The sequence below is a fragment of the Triturus cristatus genome, chromosome 6 (genome assembly GCF_964204655.1).
Source record: "Triturus cristatus chromosome 6, aTriCri1.1, whole genome shotgun sequence".
Lineage (NCBI taxonomy): Eukaryota > Metazoa > Chordata > Amphibia > Caudata > Salamandridae > Triturus > Triturus cristatus.
Window position 1 is genome coordinate 96,709,016 of NC_140589.1, and position 19,454 is coordinate 96,728,469.

The 19,454-nt window shown below is 43.9% G+C and overlaps 1 protein-coding gene across 2 annotated transcripts in view; it reads right to left on the reverse strand.

Annotated features, from left to right (window-relative positions):
* Positions 1 to 19,454, reverse strand: part of LOC146813822 (calpain-1 catalytic subunit-like) — a 652,425-nt gene that overhangs the window by 268,966 nt on the left and 364,005 nt on the right. For both annotated transcript variants that reach the window (XM_085610279.1, XM_085610278.1), the window contains 2 exons: positions 9,242 to 9,453; positions 8,505 to 8,544 (listed from right to left, as the gene is read on the reverse strand). In XM_085610279.1, the coding sequence (XP_085466405.1) occupies positions 8,505 to 8,544; positions 9,242 to 9,453 (252 nt within the window). The remainder of the gene's footprint in view (positions 1 to 8,504; positions 8,545 to 9,241; positions 9,454 to 19,454) is intronic.

Sequence of the window (19,454 nt, forward strand, 5' to 3'; positions counted from 1 at the left end):
GGAGATGGTCAACACATCAAAGAACTTGGCACATCAACAGGTTGGAGTTGATGGCGATTTGTCTCGCTCTAAAGTCATTTCTGCCCTTGATCCAAGGAGAATCAATGTTAATACAGACAGACAACACAACCTGTATGCACTATGTCAACAAACAGGGCGAAACAAAATCCCCAAATCTGTCCAGGTTAGCTCAAAGAATTTGGGACTGGTCTCTCAGTCATCAAATCATGATTACAGCAGTACACCTACCAGGAGTATCCAATGTCCTAGCGGATTCCCTGAGCAGGTCCTCCTCGTCGACCCACGAGTGGGAATTACACCAGCCCACTCTAGAGAGGATATTCCAACTATGGGGTCGTCCGCAACTGGATCTCTTTGCTACGCCGGAGAACCGGAAATGCCGGAATTATGCAAGCTGGCATCCCCACAAAGAGTCGCAGGGGAATGCCCTTTTGATAAACTGGTGCAATCTATTTGCGTACGCCTTTCCTCCAATTCCCCTCATACCTCGGGTCCTTTGGAAAATGAAGAGACAACCTTGCCACCTGATTCTAATAGCCCCACGCTGGCCCCGACAAGCGTGGTTCTCAGAACTGCTCCTGATGTCCCAATGTCAACCAATCCTCCTGCAACATCGGACAGATCTTCTCACTATGAGCGAAGGGAGAATTTGTCATCCAAATCCCTCCTCACTGAGCTCATCGGCCTGGAACCTGAACACCATGAGTTCGCCCATCTAGACATCCCGCAGGATTGTAGGGATATTTTGGCCCAAGCAAGAGCACCCTCTACAATCAGGACGTACAAGTTCAAATGGAAAAGATTCTGCCACTGGTGTGCTTCTAACGGAGTCCACCCGATACACTCCACGGCGCACCAATTACTACCTTTCTTCTTGCACCTAGCTAATTCTGGACTGTCTCTTGCAACCCTACGGGTTTTCCTAGCAGCAATTTCCCGTTTCCGGCAGGATGGATCAAATTCCCTTTGTTCCTCAAGAATAATCCGCCAATTTTTCAAAGGTTTGTTTCGGAAATTGCCGCCGATTCGGCGCCCTCCTCCGTTGTGGCATCTTAACGTTGTGTTGGCGCAATTGATGAGACCTCCGTTCGAGCCCATTCACAAGGCCGACTTAAAATATCTAACTTGGAAGGTCGCACTACTTCTGGCATTAACGTCTTCACGTCGTGTCAGTGACATTCATGTTTTTACCATCAAACCTCCGTTCCTGCAGTTCAAACCGGATGCTGTAGTGTTACGCACCAATCCATCATTCCTACCCAAGGTGCCTACTGATTTTCATATTAATGAACCAGTAATATTAAAGACCTTTTTTGCCAATCCTCAGACACCTGCAGAGCAAAGATTACACTCTTTGGACGTGAAGCGATGCCTAAAGTTCTACATCAGTAGAACAAATTCGTTTCGAAAATCCGATCAATTTTTTATAGCATATGGACGTTGTCATAAAGGACGTCAGGTTACTACGCCGACGATTGCACGCTGGATTTCGGCAGCTATTGTTTTCTGCCACCAAAGAGCAAACAAACCCCTACAGTCTTCAGTGAGAGCACACTCCACTAGGGCAGTATCATCATCTACCGCCTTATTTGCTGGAGTACCTTTACAACACATCTGCAGGGCAGCTACGTGGTCGACCAGACACACGTTTACTAAGCACTACTGCTTGGCAACTTTAAGCGAAGAGGACGCTGCAGTAGGACAGGCAGTGCTACGCAATCTTTTTAAATAAGGTGAGCCTCTTCCTCCCGCCTCCATATTGTTTCCATTTATCTTGACATAATGATGCATTTATACTGTTACAGTTATTCAGTACTGTCATATGCATAAGAAGACTGATTGTCATTACTATTTCGAAGCTGTGTGATCATGGAAACAATGATGATTGTTACTGCTAGCTATTCTATATTCAAGCATGTGAATCTATGAAAGACACCCCAATACTGGAGAAGAACAATTGTTACTTACCTGTAAACAGGTGGTTCTCCAGTATTGGTGTCTTTCATAGATTCACATGCGACCCTCCCTCCTCCCTGCAGAGGCTCTCTTCTCCTCATACACTCTAAGAGTCACTTTGGTGCTACGAAAATCTGAGGTGAGGAGCTCTGAGGAGAAGGTTCTGGAGAGGAGCTGGCGCCTGATTGGCCGTAGTTTGGACTAACATAATGACAGAGATAGACTGCGAATGTCTTTTTTCTCTTTCCATGTTTCTCTATGGAAATTTCATATAGGGACATTCTTTAGGTTATTACATGCTTATATCTCTGTTTTATATAATTACGTATGTATAAGTATGTATATATATATATATATTATCACTGTATATATTGCTATATTATTTACCGTGGGACTCCCACTCCGACGACGGGGAATATTCAAGCATGTGAATCTATGAACGACACCAATACTGGAGAACCACCTGTTTACAGGTAAGTAACAATTGTTCATCTGTGATAAAATACAAGTGTCTCATTCTGAAACAAGAAATCAATATTTAGGATGATATCCACAACGAATGCCTGTAGTGGAGATGAATAACTGTCTGTCAGTAAGTTTATTGATCAATTGTGCATGTGGAGAAATCATCTGAAGAGGACGACGATGACATCTTTCTTGTGATAATAAAATGGTAATACATTTTGTGGGGGCTTCTATCTTATCCTACTAAGTAAGTAAGTAAGTTTTTACTATGCGTGATAAATTAAAACCATTGCATACAGTTCATTAACGATGAAATCGAGAAATGTTGCACTAATACAAAAATTACGAAGTTTAAAATGCTTTGTTTTATGAAAAATAACTTAAAATAGATCTTGGAGGTGCTTGCATCACTGACACAGTCTGTTAGTCTGTTAAAAGTCAGTTTGATAAGAGCTTTCTGTTTAAACCGACAAGATGATCCAGTGCAACAATTTACAGCACTCTGTTACCCCTGATTGAGACGACCAGACGCCATTGTAATGAGCCATTGTGTTGCATTACAGGGCTGGCTCGTGTAGTGCCTAAAACCATTATACGGGCTAGATCTTAACAGTTGAGAATGGGTTTTTTCAGTCCCAATGCTGTTAGGTCAAAACAGCATTTTTGACCTAACAGTTTAGCTGTACTAAAGTTGGATTAAAGCACAGCATCACCGCCTGCCTACAGGACCTTACTCCGTGCTGGTTAAACAATGGTTTTAACAGAGTTTTCCGTATGTCCTTTAGCTTGTTGCAGATACATATGATGTGAATCAGATTCTCCGAGTCGCAAGCGCACAGACGGCGAAGCTGGTCTCCCCCTCTTCTTTCCCACGGTGGTAAAAACGGATTGATTGGGCCGACTCCCAAGCAGAGTCTTAAGAATGTTTCCTTAGTCGCAATCTTAGTTTCGGCCTTGAGATAGAGTTGGGGTTTGAGGACATCATAATTATTGAGCACAACCCAGTCATGAGCTCTTGTTGACTTTGTTACTAGTTTTTAAACACTGAGTGGCCCATTGAGGTGTTTCAGGCTTCTGCCAGACCTAGAGTGTGAATAGATTCCTGAAGGTACATGTTGGCTGGTAGTTTTCCAGTGCGGGACATCTCAACCCAGAGCTGATTATTCAAGGACGCTAAATCAGCAGCTCTGATTTTGTGCAAGCTTTTTACGAAGGCTCCCTTTCTTTCTGTCGCCTGATTCTGGAGGCCAAATTCCAGCCTTATTTGGGGAGCTGGAAAATCGCTCTGTAAGAGGTTGCTATTATGCTGTCTAGAATTGCTGCTGCGTCTCTTCCAGTCAGAGATGCGCTCCCACAAGTGATTGTTGGCTGCAATTTGGCTCGCAGGACTTTTTGAAAGGGTTCAAGTGTTTAATCCGGCAGTAACTTCTTCAAGGGTTTTAGTGCTAAGTAGGTCATAGCTCCCTTCCTTCGTAGGGATTGCAGCTGCGGCTTAAAGGAGTTATTTTGATCTAAGAGCACGCCCAGGTATTTATAGTTTGTTACTTGGTCTGGACGTTTACCGGCCAAATTCCAGCTAGGGTTTGCCTTCTTGTGATGGTTACTCCAATAACTTTAGATTTTTTGGAATTTATTTTTAGAACATTCCTTTGCGAAAATTTTTAAGTTGCATCTAGAAAGTCCTGAAGTCCAATAGGAGCTCGAGTGATCAGAACTACGTCGTCAGCATATAACAAATTTGTCAATGTCATGCCACCTAGCTTTGGGGCATGTGAAGAGCAACTGTCCAATTCTGCTGGCAGGTCCGCCAGAAAAAGGCTAAATAACAAAGGAGCTAAGGCGCAGCCTTGCTTTAACCCCTTTGTAGTGGTGATTCTGCTTGAAAGATGCTTCCCTGCGCCTAGTTTAATTCTGATCCTTGTATTAGTAAGCAGTTGGATGAGATGATCTAGGAGGGGTGATGGTATCCCCCATCTGTTCAGCTTTTGCCAGAGCCTGGCACGGTAGATGTGATCAAAGGCAGCTGAGTAGTCTATGTAGCAGAGGTATAGGAGATATTTGCCCTGCTTCGCTACATCCATAAGCATAGTTAAGGCCAAAATATTAGTTATGGTTCCATGCCCTTGAGGGAAACCTGTTTGAGTTATAGGTATAATGCGGTTCGTGGAAGACCAGCTAACCAGATCATTTAATACAATCCCGCACAATATTTAGCCTCAGTATCTATGAGGGCTATCAGGCAGTAATTGTTTGGAGCAAACCTCGCACCTTGCTTGTGAATATGGCTAATGATTGAGCCTCTCCATGACTCTGGGATTGCTGTAGTTCATAGAGCATGTCCTATAACTGGGGCTAGTGCGTTGCCCCAAAATTCAGAATCCCGTTTGTACAACATTGGTGGTATGCTGTTTGGGCCCGGTGCTCTTGCCCGTCTACCTCTGGATATTTGTTTCCTTTTTGCTTTGGCCTAGGGTTCTTTTTGCTCATCTACTGCACTTAGTAGGCAGTGTGGGCTTGGTGGCAGTGCCATCTCCAGCTTCGTCGGGTTGAGTAGTCCCCTGCCCACATCACTTGGGTGGTGCTGGTTTGTTCCTACCCTTATTGAATTGTTGATGTAAACGTGTCCCGAGGAGGTCAGGGGAGTGACTGTTTCTGGTTCCTGATCGTTGAAGTGTTTAAAAAGATAGTCAACCCAGGTAGCTTCCGTGATGTTGCAGTCTATGCCATGATGATTTGGCCGTTGCAGTTTGTTTACTGATTGCCAGAATTTGGTGCTGTTTTTTCTGGTTTACATTGTGGAGAAGTTTTGCCCATAATTTGTTTTCCTTTGCTCTTTTGTTTACCCATTTCCTCCGTTTTAACCCCTTAGGTGCGGGTTTATTTCCCGCGCTGTGCGGGAGAAATAAATGGTGGGCGGGATTACGATGGCTCCCGGCCGTCGTGCGCACACGCCCACCGTGACGCACGACGGCCGGGGGCTGTCGTGCGCATACAAGGGGTTAATGAAGTCTTTACCTCGCGTAGAGTTCCTTGCAGACTCTGATTATTTGGAGATTTGCGTTGTTCCTTTAAGATTCAGTTTATGGTTCGCTTTAATATTTTTGAGACAGGGCTCTTTGATGCGTCGATTGGAGTAACAACTGCTGTATTTTTCTCCTAGGGATGTAACAAACTTTCCCCAGCTTTCCAAGGGATGGGGTGAGTTGACACTTCCTTGGCTGTATAGGGCTTTTTTTAAGATTGCTGGTTTCGTCCAGCACAATAGAGTTGCTAGTTTCTAGCATTTGGCAGGGTCTTGTTTGAAGACCCGACTTTTGTGGCAGATGATCGCTAAATTCGTTATTGCCAATCTTGAAGGTAGCAATTTTATTAAACAGAGTCAGAGTTGTAAAGGTGAAGTCTAGGTGTGATGATGCTGTAGTCGAGTGATACGTAGCTGCTGGTAGATTGTTGTCTTTAAGCCGGTCGTTTAGAGCTCTCATATTTAAGTGCTCCAATTCCCGGGGTAAGTTCTTCGCAGTCCTTGAAGGCTTGATGATCTCTATTAGGCCTTGCATTGGGATACCCCATGTGCCTGAGAGGTCCTGCGTTGAATCGCCATCCTGAGTAAACCCTAAGAGTTGCAAATTTAAGTCGCCAGTCAGGATGATGAGATCAGTTGCCTCCTCTTCCATTACTCTCTGTAGCTCTGTTAACAGCTCCTCCGCTGCTTTTGATTTTTGTTTAGGATGCACATAAACATTTATTATTATTATTATTATTATTATTATGTCTTGTTTGAGCTGATTAAGCATGAGCATTACTTTTGCAGCCTGAATACCGCTTGGTGGTGTTAAATGTATAGTTACAGGAAGAAACTCTCCTATTTCAGTTATTGAGGCTAGAAACAGTAAATCCCCCGAGCGGCGACCAAAGGCAGATCCCTTGGTCGCCGGAAGTGAGTGGGAGGTGTAACCTTGCAAATCAAAGGGCTTGTCTTCCCAGGTCTCTTGAAGCAGGATTATGTCAAAGGTTTTCAGATAGTTTAGAATCTCCTGATCATACATTTTAGAGGCTAAGCCATTAATGTTCCAGACGCATATGGAGGTTCCATCTCGTTCTGTTAGCGGTGGTTGTGCTACGACCGTCGCCTGTCAATTTGGACATGCAGATGTTATTTGCCGATGTGTGCCTGTCCACATGTTACATGTTGGAGGATGTAATGGGACAGGGAGACCTGGGTGCCGATTCACAGAACTAACTTAAGACAAAATCCTAAACTTACTACTTTTGGTATTCACAGAAGTTAGGATTTTGTCTTAAGTCTGTCTTAAGACAAACTTAAGACAGACTTAAGACAGACTTAAGACAAACGTAAGACAAATTTAAGACAAAATCCTAACCTAAGTCTGCCTTAAGTCTGTCTTAAGTCTGTCTTAAGTTTGTCTTAAGACAAAATCCTAACTTCTGTGAATACAAAAAGTAGTAAGTTTAGGATTTTGTCTTAAGTTAGTTCTGTGAATCGGCACCCAGGTCTCCCTGTCCCATTACAGCCTTTGATGAGAATTTGTTTTGGTTGTTTCTGGGTTGTGATTGTTGTGTGGGAATATCAATTGGTCAGATGAGAACCGAGCTGTGTCGTGCACTCTGGCGTCTTGCTCATATTTTGACTTGAGGGTTGTGGACACTCTTTGAGGGGCTTGGGGAAGAGATACTGCCAGACGGTTTCCCTGGCTGTTCGCTCTCGTCCTCTAGATTATTGCTAAGACAAACTGGGGGGCAACAACACTAATGAGAGTGTTAGACACAATGGTTGTTACTTAAACATATGCACTAGTCTCAGAAGCTGAAATCAGATCTTAGCTGACACAGATGGGCTTCCTTCAAGAAAGATTGTGACAGATGGCTTGAGGTTAGAGATCATACTCCCAGGGGCCTATTCACAAAGGCATGTAGAAGTATGTAAAGCAGTATGTATGTAAAGCAGTACTCCTAAATTACTCTTTTTACATATCCTCACACGACTTTGTGAATTGGCTCAAAACATCTAAAACTGGACTATCCAGGTAATGTTCACATTCACGCAGTGCACACATAATAGACTGTACCCACTCTTCACTTTTACTAATAGGGAGTTGGATGTTTTGAGTTGAATTCACAAAGGTATGGAGAAGTACATATAATAGTACTCAGGGGGTGCTTCTTTTCATAATCATATATGCTTCTGTGAATCGGCCCTGCTGTTTGTCAAGAACATATGCATAACTCGTTCTGAGCCAGATCCCAAGCCGAGAATCACCAACGCTAAGTAGAAGTGTCAGCTCAGAGATGGACATAGATGTGTCCAAATTATCCCTAAAAAACAGGAAATAATGCCACACTCCTGGAAAATTGTGGTATACAAAAAGAGTAAAAACCGCTGGACAAGTATGGAACATTCTGAAAATCGAATTATTAGCGTATTGGAGGAGACTAGTGCACAATGCAGACTGCTGCTATTGTCATGAGGGAACTCTTGGAGAGCAAAAGAACGAAGAAGTGCTTCTATATAATTTTTAAATAGTTGAAGCACTCAGAGCTGGAGAATCACCAGAAGGATTCCACTTGCTGTTGGCAAACAAGAGAATTTCTGTCTTTCACGACTGGATAAATACAAGTATTTTAGATACGGATGTTTTGAAAATTAATTGTTGGCCCTCTATGGCACTCGAAATTCATCACATGTCAAAACACAACTCATTTAGACGTGATCGTCTAAACACATTAAAAAAAACATATGGCATACATGGCAAGAAGAGCAAGTGCTCTGTTATTCCTCGTAAAATGGGATAATAAAGGTGCACAGGCAGCAGTCATGAGATTTCCAGTGAATTGGAGAAATGCATTCAAATGATCCTCATCTTAGGTTATTGGATTAATTTATATCAGTTGATGTTATGCTTTCCTTGGCCCAAATCCTTTTGTTTATATATTTCTGCTGTACATATACAAAATCAGCATTGCGGTCTACCTTATTTTAATAAAATTTTTAGATTTTTCTATGCATTGGTGCAAATTAATTAATGACTAAATGCTTTTCTTACCTCATCTTGAAGATTTACCGTGACTTCATCATCCAGCTCTCTAATGATACAAAAGAAAAATTCAGTCAGAACAGTGGCCCCAAGAAATTACGGATATTCCTGCTTTTAGCTCACATTTGAAGTTTTTGACACCTATTTTTCAATGTCTGACAAACATAACTCTCATCTCAGGCTATTCACCACATTATTACATATGCTCATATGAATTCAGGTTAGATACCATTGGCCAACTCAGACCTGCCATTTTCTGCTTTTTTTTGTTCCTTTCTCAAGTTTCCAAGCATGAAAATCATCTCTACCTGAGTCTTCTTTAATTACAAACTATCTTCTTTCCATTGGCTTGAGATTAGCCACCAGACATCAACCTGAGATCAACCGAAGCGCATATACACCTCAGATTAGTCACTAGGCATCAGCTTCAGACACTTTATACTCCAATAGCAGCATTAGGCCTCGTCCTTCGAATAACCACCAAATATCAGCCTCTGAACATCCATAGATGAACCATAATAAACCTTGGGTGAGGTGTAAATTATAGATCAGCTCTCAAGTATCAGCCTTAGAGGTTTGCTCACGACAAGAGTGATTTAATTTATTGTAAGAGGATTGCTGTCCAGATTTGTGAATCAGAAATCTGGCACATGAAGAACAATCGACTGATATCCCCACTACTGAGTCACCCAGACGCAGATTTCAAATTAATGAACCTCAAATGGAATTAAGGATATCTCACTCACTCTGTGTTGGAGTGTTTCTCTGTGAAGACCCGCAGGACAAAGTCTGCTTCTTTATTGGCTTCTTTGGTGTAGGGGACCACTATGTACTCTCCGGGTGGCAGGTGGATTTGGGTGCTGACTTCTCGAAGTGGGTAAGGGGTCTCGGCATGAGCACAGGGCTCATGATGGAGGAAGAAGTCTTTCGTAAGATGAACGCTTTTGCTACCTTTGAACTGAAGAGAGTCCAACATGACAATCACCAACAACAGCAAAACAATGTAGGCAATACACACAAACAAGCACATGGTATTCTACCTGCTTTAGAGCATTGAAACAATATGCACCTAATTGTAAACATCCAAACCGTTCCCTACTAAATCTAACACTAAATCCTAACTCTATGCAGGATCCGAAAAGGTACATTCTAAATCTAAACCCTAATCCAAAAGATAACTCTAAACCCTAAATCCTAACAATATCCCTACATTTATACCTAAAACTTAACTTTAATCACTTCCTGAGTCTTTACATGTTCTGCTTTCCCTATTTGCAAATTCTAGTGGATTAAGTTTTCCGTGGCTTAAATTAAATTTTCTGTGTTCCCCATTTGTACATTTTGGTGGATTATATTTTCTGTGGTTTAAATTACATTTTCTACATTCCCTATTTGTACATTTTGGTGGATTACATTTTCTGTGGTTTAGATTAGGTCCTTCGAAAGATGTCTCACTCATCAGCCAACAGCAAAACAACACCAACAATACATACAATCAGCTTTAAAGAAACACCCTATAACATCTGATCTGTCATGTAGGCCTGGTTGTGAGGCTGCTTTGTAAGCTGGACCGTAAAAGAAGTTTAGTACTGATGTGCACAAGGGCAAAACCTATGTTGGACTTTCAGGATAGCAATGTGAAACGATCATTCCAAACTTTCATGGGAATAATTTGAAGTTTAAATGGAGTTCTTAAAACCCTGCCATGGATCTGGCATTCATGGACAAACATCTTCTATCCTAGCCTTAAAAGAACCTCTGCCAGAATTAAGTGCTTGCAGCAGTGGACGCTGCAATTCCAGAGAAGTGCTGCACCTTGGAGCTCGGTCCATTTCTTTTGGTATTTGATACAGTGCTTTAGTAGCTCCCGGGGCCAATGGAGTATTTGACAGAGAACATTACAACAAGAGAACACCTGATTGGGATGAGTATCGAAGCAGTCATTAGAACATTGGTCTTCGGCTATAGGAGGAAGCAGCTTAGCTTCTAGAGTAAATCTCCTCATCTTTCCAGAAAAGGCATGCCACAAACATCTCTAACTTTATCAGTTTTACTTTGAGCGCAGTTTACTATATTTTAGTGTAAGAGTTAGGAATAAGGTACAGATTGTAGGAATATATACAACAATGCAAAATTAGGAACTATGGCCTCAGGTCTGGGTTTCCAAGGAAAAGCATTTTCCAGGCAGTTTGCAAAGCGTGATTCCCTCTAGCGCATCAAAGAAGAGCTTGGCTGCAACCAGGCACACAAACACCCTTTGTGGGATCCGTCTCTTCCTCCTGTTAGTTTCACCTTCTCTCCTGACTGTGTAGGGAAACACACCAACATGATCCTCTACAGTACAAAGACTAGTTGAATGGCTTCCGAAGCCCCCGTAAATCACAGCTGCTTCAGGAATTATTTCCATAATAGGACATATATGAGAAGTTTGTCATCCTGAAAGATAGATTTTCAGAAACAATCAATTCATAAACAACTTTGTCACCAAGGACACAGCGCCAGGTACCATTTCCCGCCACCGCACCCTGTCACAAGTCACTATTCATTATTCTAAAGGAAGTTTCCTAAGGGCCCCTCTTCAGGTTTTGTTAAAGGGTTCTCCAGCGTACAAGCTTCTGTCTTTGTTCTGGGAATGTCTCCGCTGTAAGCAAACTTTCATGTGTGGACACCAAATTTCAGGCTCCATTGCAGATGTAGCAGTACGGTCAGTCTGCAGTCAGTCTTCTGCCCTAGCACAGGTTACATAGTCTGCCTCGACTTTGACACTGTTGTTTCTAGAATACCATAGGAGTGAGGGAGTGCCCACAGCCTGAGCATAGACCAATCTCATGTGCACCAAAGGGGGAGAGGGTGAGTTCATGATGGTGAGAGACCATTCAAAGGGTTCACAAGTGTTTTTATGAGGAACAACAGAGCGGCCAGACTTGGGATTTAGAGCATCAACCCAAAAGCCTTAATATGGAACACGGACCTGCCATAGAGATGACTTCTCTTGGAGGCCTTTAAGCTTGGGGATGAAAGAACCCTACTGGGCTGCTTCCAGCCACCGACAGGCAGCGTCCCTATGTAAATTCTGATCACACACCATCTCATTAGCAGAGACCACAACTGAAGATGTAAAGGAGAATCTAGGCCTGGCAGGAAGTTGGTGGAGCCTGTTAGGACACCACAGAGAGTCTGCTAAGGCAAGGTGATGAGAAAGGACACAGGTGGAACCCGATTTCCAAGGATGGAGGGAGTGCTGTGCCCTTAGACTTGCACAGAAGTTGGTGTCATGCAATGTCAGGTGTTATTGGTCCTTTTGCTGGTGCCTCAGTGCGTTAATGTGCACATCCGGACGGCACAGCATGCAGGGGAGAGCGTGGATGCCTATCCATCCCCACGGAGGTGACGTGAGGGACCCTCATTAAAGAGAACAAGGGCCACAAGGCCAGCAGTGATTGCCATGGGATTAATGACCTCTTCCAGTAGTTCTTGGAATAAATTAGGCTGGACTTCCCTCTGGACTGGTCTCACTTTATTAACCTATTGCCCTCCTATTGCTTTATGACTCTCAGGTTAAAGCTTTGTCAACGTGCTGCATCTCATTAACCATCCCTACTACTTGGGTGTTTTTATGTCTATGACCAACGCTTCCATTGCAGGTGTACAATTTAGTAGATACATTTAGAAATCATTACAGCAGTCACCTTTCTGCTTTCATGTTGATTCTCAACAGGTGATGGAGCACTAGTAGCTGCAGGCCGGAACAGCAACACTGTGACCACAGGTACACAAATAAATGCCGTCACTGCTAGTACACAATGTTGCTCAAATTTAAAGCCTGTAGCATAGAGTAGTTGAATTATGTGATTTACATGGAGAACTGATGAGCTGTAACAGGATTTTGAGAATGTGTGATCTGTTTACTGATAACACGTCACCAACAAGTACCAATGTTAAAAAAAAATTAATTCAATGGAGTTTGGCAGTTGATTGTCAAAGGCTTTGCGTCATACAAGATGCTAAAGGGGCAGTGGGCGACTTCTTTTCCATTTTCTTACGTACCTACTCCCTGCCTGTTTTTTTGCTTTAGCCTGTCACCTCTTTGATTCTGATCCCAACCATGTAGGAAAGTGAGTTTCTGTTGCAGTACCCCCACACTTTTTTCCAGATTTCTGATGCACTTTGACTTGATGTGCCCGGGGTCCTTGCCAATCAGGCTCCCAGGGCCTGTGTTCTTTCCCTAAAATGTACCTTTATACCCACAATTGGCACATCTCTGGCCACGGGTAAGCCCTTTGTAAAAGGTACCATGGTACCGTGATCAGGGAAGGTCTATAAGGGCTGCAGGATCTATTGTGCCACGTTTAGAGACCTGCACTGTAAACACCTACACACTGCCATTGCAGGCTGCATGTTTTAGTGTAAAGAAAAGTGAAGAGTCGACATGGCACAAATCTCTGTGTGCCATTCCTGCCATCCACTGTCAGTGGGATAGGTAGGTCTTCCATCTAGCAGGGTGCACTAGACCACAGGTGAGGGTACCGTTGCATGAGCACTGTACCCCTACAGTGTCTAAGTCTATTCTTAGACATTGTAAGGGCAGTGAAGGCATAAAAAGCATATGGTCTGGGCATTGGCCATTACAAACTCCACAGCTTCATAATTGCTTCACTGAAAACTGGGAAGTTTGGTAGCAAACTTCTCAGCAGATTAAACCCAGCCAGTGTTGGATTTAATGTAAAATGCACTCAGAGGGCATCTTAGAGATTCCCGCTGAGAAATTACCAGCCCTGGTGTAGTTCCTGAATGGCTACCTGCCATCTTCCACCACCAGACAGTTTTCTGTACCCCTAGGTAGAAATGCTCCGCTCTCTGGGTCCAGTAACAAAGCCCATCCTGGGCAGAGGTATTGTGCCTTCCTTCCCAGGATTAGAGTTAAATTAACAGGGGTAACCCTATAACCCAAGGAACCTGGGCCTCGTCAACATAATATAAACAATGGTTCCAAAGGGAAACAATTACTTTCAATTGAAATAGATCAAACAGCAAAAATCAAAAAGAATCAAAAAACACAGCATTGGTAAATCAACCAAATAATCAATATTAAGCAATGAATTATAATTCAAAAAACAACAATTTATTCCTTGTATTTTCAATTGGATATCAACTCATTTGGATATAGACAAAAAATGAAAGGGCTGTATATACAATATTTCGAAAAAACGATGCAGTGACAAAGTGAATAAAGTGACTAAGTGTAGTTGTGAAAGTGTAAGTATTTACAGTATATGCACGTGATTATCAATAAAATCAAAGTATACACAAAATACAGAATTTACAAAAAACTTTTTGTTGTAAAGAGTCCTCAACTTCGTTATGAATATAGAATAAACCTTGTAAGACACATGTCCTATCTTTTTATGTTGTATACAAGGAATTCCAATTGGTAAGGGACTGTAGAACCGTCAACGTTTCGACCCTATATCAACCAGTCGTTGTAAATAGTCATATCGGGTCTTCTTCAGGACACAGGAGGTGTATAACAGCCTAAATTGTAGGTGATGGGACAGATGTTCACCCAAAAGTCGCAGTTGCCACTCGATATCAATCCGAAGTAACTACCAGGATCGTAGAAAATCTTGACTGTAAGGCAGATTCGTCTTAATCTAATTAGTGAGTCTTTTTTTTTTTTTGTCTTTTTACGCTTTGATTACAATTTAGGCTGTTATACACCTCCTGTGTCCTGAAGAAGACCCAATATGACTATTTACAACGACTGGTTGATATAGGGTCGAAACGTTGACGGTTCTACAGTCCCTTACCAATTGGAATTCCTTGTATACAACATAAAAAGATAGGACATGTGTCTTACAAGGTTTATTCTATATTCATAACGAAGTTGAGGACTCTTTACAACAAAAAGTTTTTTGTAAATTCTGTATTTTGAGGATACTTTGATTTTATTGATAATCACGTGCATATACTGTAAATACTTACACTTTCACAACTACACTTAGTCACTTTATTCACTTTGTCAGTGCGTCGTTTTTTCGAAATATTGTATATACAGCCTTTTCATTTTTTGTCTATATCCAAATGAGTTGATATCCAATTGAAAATACAAGGAATAAATTGTTGTTTTTTGAATTATAATTCATTGCTTAATATTGCTTATTTGGTTGATTTACCAATGCTGTGTTTTTTGATTCTTTTTGATTTTTGCTGTTTGATCTATTTCAATTGAAAGTAATTGTTTCCCTTTTGAACCATTGTTTATATTATGTTCCTTCCCAGGATGGGCAGGGTCCCAGAAGAGGGAGCTTCAAAGGCCTGCCGCCTTTGTTAGCTACCCTAGCCTTTTGCTGCTGTCAGCAACTAGCTCCAACTGGTTCTGCCCCCCACTTTGGGCATGAGAACCAGTAGAAAAATCTAGCTAGAAAGGGAGGTGTGCCCACCTTTACCAACTCCACCGCTCAGGTGGGGGAGGCGAGGTGAAGCACATCTCTCAGTCCCCGCCATCTTGAAAATGGGGGGACCCCTCCAATCAGGGTTAGTGATTGTGCCCACTCCCCCATGTGGGGTGAGCACATTAAGGGAGTAGTCACCCTAAGGTCAGGAGTCTATTGGCTACTGACCTCAAGACGCCTAAAATGTCCCCTAAATGCAGTATTTAGGGGGAAGCTCTGAGCCCAGAAGGCAGATTCATGCAACCTATGAAGAGGAAGAACAGAAGTCGCACAGCAGAGGAGACTACAGAGAAGAATTGACTTGGCCCCAGCCCTACAGGCCTGTCTGCAGTTTCCAGAGATCCTACGCCAACGGGTCGACTTCTCCTGCAGCCATTGACCTCCAGAACCCTGGGAGGACTGACTGCCTTCAACAAAGACCGGATCGCCTGTGAACAGCAGCTGTTCAAAATAAACTACAAAGAAAAGCTCCGAGCCTACTAAGGATGAAGAAACCCGGCGCCTGGAACCACCAATGCACCCGGCGCTTTTGGCCCAAGTCCAAGTGACCCACCGGTCCCAGCAAGGTGCTCCAGAGTCCGAGTTCACCATGGGATGACCCCTCCAGGTAGTCCCAAAACTCAGCCTCTTCAGGGAGACCCCTCCAACCTCGAGTGGTCCGGTTAGGTGAAATCTAACCTCAAAAGGACACAAGGTGCACCTACGTTCCTGAGCCCTTCAATGTACCTGCTCAGCTGTTGGTTTCTCCCGGAAGACTTTCTGGATCGATCCTGCAGCCAAACTCCCAAACCGGCAACCTCTATAGGATTGCATTGGGCTCCCGACCGCTCCTAATGCACCCATCCACACCTGCGCTGATGGTAGTGTGGACTTGGTGCTGACCTGGGACCTCCTTTGCCCTGACCTTAACCCTAGGAGCTTGGATCCAGAGACCGAGTGGCCTGTCCGTGAGCAGCCCCAAACCTAGGTGCTCTCTAGCCCCATCGGTTGGCATTGGCATCCTGCACTGTGCACCCAGCCACCCTAGTGCCGCTGGTGGTGCAATTGGAGTGCCCACCTGGACCATGGGGAATCTTGGTCCTAACACCCAAAACTCATACTTGTAAGTCCTTTACTTACCTGTAAACCGTTAAAACTCTTTTTCCCCATAGGAACCATTGTTACGAGTTTTGTCCCAAAAACATGTCTGTGTTCACGTACTGTGTTGTATGAAAGTAGTAACTGTGCTTCTCTTCCAGGGGATACTCATAAATAGTCATAAGCACTGAATAGTCCCGCCCACGTGCAGGGACCCCGGAGCAATAACAAATTATACGCATACACATACATATATATATATTACCTACTGGCGGTCGCCAGTAGGTAGTTATAGTTAGGACCCTGTTTCCATAGGAAATCCGCAACATTCTATTTTGAATAACTTTGGCGCCGGTCGACGAATCCTCGCGAATTTCTCAAAATAGGTGGGTCGCTACGCTCCGCTCCTACCCTGAAAGTCTCGGGGGGATTCGTCAAGCGGGGGCTGAGATAAAAGGGGGGTCCCAAAACGCGTTTTTCCCATGCATTTTTCCATAGGACCTTTAGACAGGGCTACAGCCCGAACGGCTAAACAGAATTACTAGAAATTTGGCAGAGAGGTAGTCCTCAGGTCAAGGAAGTGCCTTTTGTAGGTTTGGTGTAAATCTGTTCAGTAGATTCTGAGAAAATAGCCTTTAAATCAATATATATATCTGAGCCAGCTTACGGTACGCTTACCGTAAGCTTACCGTACGCGTACGGTGGCGTGCGCAAGCGCGATTCTGATTGGCTGTTAGATCTTAGTAAACATTCGAATCGGCCGAAACCAGGAAGCGGCGGCCGCCATTTTCTCTCTCGCACTCTGAGGGGGGGGGGCTGTAAACAAAGGCAAAAAACATATAAAGGGGCTGTTTAGACAGCGCCCATGCACATAGCCATGTTAGTTAAGTCCTCAAAGATCCCCCAAGGCCAAAAACGGTAAATTTTTATTTTTTGAAAATTTCGCCGATTACGCTTACCGTACGCGTACGGTGCGCTTACGCTAAAAATTTTAATTAAAAAAAAAAAACACTCTCTGTGCATGGCATATTATTGTCATCACTTACAAATTAAATTTAACAGATTACCTATCACAAGGAAGCGCATAATATGTCCTCCATGTGCGCACGGTGCGTAACGTGGGCACGCGGTGCGCGTAGCGCACTGCGTGCCCACCTTGCGTGTACGGCACTAACTGCGTAAAGTGGGCGCGCGGTGCGCGAAGCGCACCGCGTGCTCACTGTGCGCGCACGGTGCGCGAAGCGCACCGTGCGCGCACGGAACGAACTGCGTTAAGTGGGCGTGCACGCCACGAATGGCGTAAAGTAACTTAGCATTTAAAAAACCGTACAAATTCACTGAAAAAACCATAGGTTTCACACACGTTATAGTTAGGAATTAGCATTTAAAAAACCTTGCTAATTCAATGAAAAAACCATAGGTTTCACACATGTTATAGTTAGCTGGAAATTTTACTGATAAAAAACCAATGAAATTCCCCCGTTATAGTTACTGTAGGCAACTATAACTCACGCGACCGTAATCCTCTGGTGATGACATATGTGTCTTTATGAAAAAAAAAAATTTGTAAAATATGTACAGCTAAAATTTAATGGAAGAAGACATGGGCAAATAAGTGTCTAAATACAGTATTAGCATCAGCAGAGGATTACGGTCGCGTGAGTTATAGTTGCCTACAGTAACTATAACGGGGGAATTTCATTGGTTTTTTATCAGTAAAATTTCCAGCTAACTATAACATGTGTGAAACCTATGGTTTTTTCATTGAATATATATATATATATATACCTATATACATATTTACATATATACATAAATATATATATATATCAGATGAGTGCTACCACTGCAGACATTTTTCTAGAAGAACCCTTAGATAAAGGGGGAAAAATCTAACTGCATGCTATGCAGGAGAGAGGAAAGGAATCAGCAAGTGGCTGAGAAGAACATCTCTTGAAGAAGCCCTCCTCTCAAAAAAGGTTGGAGTGCTAGGACAAGGGTGAGAAGAGAAAACACCGGTCTCATACACCTTCGGGGGACAGATCGGCGTAGAAAGTACCCTTGTGCCTCCCCTTCACCGTTGAAGTCGACGACGAGGCTCAATTCGCCGGCGAAGCGAACAACTTCAGGTACGAAGTCCCATCACAGGCTGACGTCGGCACCATCCTGTAGTCAGTCCAATTCTGGCTCGCCTACGACGGCGGGAGGCAGTCGCTCGATGTCAACATATCAATGTCGACAGAACAGCCCGCCTCCGAGAGGACCTATGACGACATCAAAGACACCGCCGACGTCGAAAGTGGCACAAGTATCAACATCGGCCCGGACACTGTGGCGCTTGACGCTGGTAAAACGCAGTCATTCTCCAACTGAACATCATAGCAGCTGATCGCTGTCGAGGAGGTCGACGTCGCCTACGAGGAAGTCGCCGCCGAGGCACTCGCCGTCGAAAGCATTTGTCACCAAGGAGGTCAACGTCGAAGCATCCGTCACCGAGGAGGTCGAAGCATCCGTCACCGAGGAGATTGACGTCGAGACCACGCGGATCGCTCTCGGACCTAGACGGTCACTGCGGAGAACATCGGGGTCCAGATTGACGTCGAGGAGATCGAAGTCAAGGAAGTCGCAGTCCAGTCACAGGTCTCCTCCTGCTAAGAGACCTAGGGCGACGTTGAGGGACAAATCGACGTTGAAGGATGTCCAGGTGGTAACCTCCAGGAGTGTTTCTTCTTCCCCGGAACTCCGGATAGTGCAAGTCACTCCTGAAACCTCGCATCCGGCTACAGCCCCTCCAACTAACATCTCTCCGAGATGGCTGGGGAGCATAAGAGAGTGGAAGATTCGGAGGATTTGATGACATTGTGACCTTCAGCGAGGTCTTGTGTAGGGGGGCTGCAAAACTTAATATCGAGATGCCTATCTCTGTCCCTTCCACGTCAGTCATCTTCAAGACCCTTCATCACAGGTCTTCATCTAGGCCTCTGCTTCCCCTGCTACAGCCTGCTCTTCAGAAGTTCCTGACTCCAGCGTCGGTGGGAGCACCTCTGTTGTGGATCACCAAGAAATACAAGGCTCCTGAGCAGAACCCACTTTTCTGAGAACTGACCCTCCTTCTGTCTCGAAATCTCCAGACAGTCCACACCTGCTGCCAAGCAACAACAGAAGCAGTGAGGGCTTGCTTCCCCTAGCTCCGTTACCCACTCCGGTGGGGGGAAGTATCCGTTTTTATTTGCAAGAGTGGACCAAAATTACACTAGACAAGTGGGTGCTCAATATTGTGAGGAATGGGTACTCCATCATCTTGAAGTCCCCTCCACCTTCTAACCCTCGTGGAAAAACTGTCAGTCATCGCATAAATCTTCTGAGAGAAAAGGTATCCGCTCTACTCCTAAAAGATGCCATCGAGGACGTCCCATGGCACCAACGTCAA